At 44.1% G+C, this 2,185-nt stretch overlaps 1 protein-coding gene across 1 annotated transcript; it reads left to right on the plus strand.

Moving 5' to 3' along the window:
• Positions 1-534: 534 nt before the first annotated feature.
• Positions 535-1,638, plus strand: sstr1a (somatostatin receptor 1a; the record flags this gene model as incomplete). Its single annotated transcript, XM_083682859.1, has 1 exon — positions 535-1,638. The coding sequence occupies one exon, from the start codon at positions 535-537 to the stop codon at positions 1,636-1,638; it is 1,104 nt and encodes a 367-aa protein (XP_083538985.1).
• Positions 1,639-2,185: the final 547 nt, after the last annotated feature.

A 2,185-nucleotide genomic window follows, 5' to 3' on the forward strand; every position in this document is an offset into this window, starting at 1 on the left:
CAGTATGCTCTCTGGGCATTTTAAATAAGCATTCTCTCAGTAATAATTTGGTAATCATTTAGGGTGATGGCTCAAATAGCACAAATGGCATGTCAACCAAATGAAGCCTTCAAGCCTATCCATTGTCATTTGGGCAAAATGATATGATTAGCCTAAATAGCTTGTACAACGAAAATGTTTTGGAAAAATTAGGCTATTGTGCGGATAATCAGAAGAGGTAAGGCTCTACTCTGCACCAATTTGCCAAAAATGTGAAGTGCTTGTTATGACGCTAATTGAGATTCCAGTGCCCCATCGATTAGGACCTAGACTCACCCCAACGTCATTTTCAAACGTGTGACGCTGCGTCTCTGAGAGGAGGAGAGCTCGGGCACCACAGCCCCAGCTGCTCTCCGTGGTCCTGAAACGCAGCGCAACACTGAGCAACAGCCGGGAGGAGATGGGACGCTGGACAGTCGCACTGTTTGAAAGGGATTATTCAACGGACCAAAAAAACTATTTTACATTGTTCTGTTGATGGAAAACTCAGCTAAAATGTTGCCAAACAGTTCTTTCAGGAATCTAACCATAGAGGAAGGTTTTTTCCTCATGAATTCGTCTGGAAACGAAACCCACAGCGAGTCTCACGGTAGCGCAATTCTGATCTCGTTCATCTACTCGGTGGTCTGTTTGGTGGGACTGTGTGGGAACTCTATGGTTATCTATGTAATTTTTAGATATGCCAAGATGAAAACGGCAACAAATATTTACATTTTGAACTTGGCTATCGCAGACGAGTTACTTATGCTGAGTGTACCGTTCTTAGTGACATCTTCACTCCTACACCACTGGCCGTTTGGTTCCCTTCTCTGCCGCCTTGTTTTAAGTGTCGATGCTATTAATATGTTCACCAGTATTTACTGCCTAACTGTTCTAAGCATAGACCGTTACATTGCCGTTGTGCACCCCATCAAAGCATCCCGATACCGGAGACCCACCGTAGCTAAAATAGTCAACTTCGGGGTTTGGATGTTTTCTATCTTGGTCATTTTGCCTATTATCATATTTTCCACGACAGCGCCAAACTCGGACGGTTCTGTGGCTTGCAACATGCAGATGCCCGAGCCGGAGCGGCAGTGGATGGCTGTGTTTGTCATCTATGCCTTCCTAATGGGCTTTCTGTTCCCAGTGATAGCGATCTGTATGTGCTACATCCTCATCATCGCTAAGATGAGAGTGGTGGCACTCAAGGCAGGCTGGCAACAGCGCAAGAAGTCGGAGAGGAAGATCACTCTGATGGTGATGATGGTGGTTACGGTCTTCGTCATCTGCTGGATGCCCTTTCACATCGTTCAGCTTGTTAACGTCTTTGTGCAGCAGCATAACGCGACGCTCAGCCAACTCGCTGTGATTCTGGGATACGCGAATAGCTGCGCAAACCCCATACTGTACGGTTTCTTATCGGATAATTTCAAACGGTCGTTCCAACGGATTCTCTGTCTCCGCTGGATGGAGAATGCGACCGAGGAGCCCATAGACTACTATGCCACGGCTCTGAAAAGTCGTGGGTACAGTGTGGACGAATTCCAACCGGACAACATGGAATCGGATAGCACCTACAGGAACGGCACCTGTACCTCAAGGACCACGACCCTGTAGCATAGAGAGACTATTAGTGCCATGCTATTTGAACAAAATGAATGTAACCGCTAAGTGTTTCATTGTAAGACTGTTGCAGTATTTGTTTGTTTTGTTTACTTGCAACAATTTATATGAACAGAATTAAAATTCCGTCTGGGGCAAATTAAAATGTCTTATCATTGCCTCTTGTACAAATGTGCGTCCGATTTAGGTGACACTGCGCAAAAGTCTGTGCTCTCCACTAGTATTTCAGTTTCTCACTGTGCTCCTGGATAAATGACTCCCTCCGCATCCGACAGGTGACTAAAACGGAAACCGACTGGTACTCAGATTAAAACAAAACATGAATATATACATTCAACATAATTTCTGGAGTGTTAAACCTTGATGTTTAAGATTAATTAATTACAAACATAGAGAATGGAATTGTGTGCTGTTTAGATTTGGATTTGTGCTCAATCTCCATTTATTGATTCTTCATGTTGTCAAGGTGAAATGGCAGAAAAGGCAGTGATTTTCCCCTTTAAATCCCTCATACAGCAACAGGAAAACATGTTTACAAATG

This window comes from Argentina silus (genome assembly GCF_951799395.1).
Source record: "Argentina silus genome assembly, chromosome: 13".
NCBI lineage: Eukaryota > Metazoa > Chordata > Actinopteri > Argentiniformes > Argentinidae > Argentina > Argentina silus.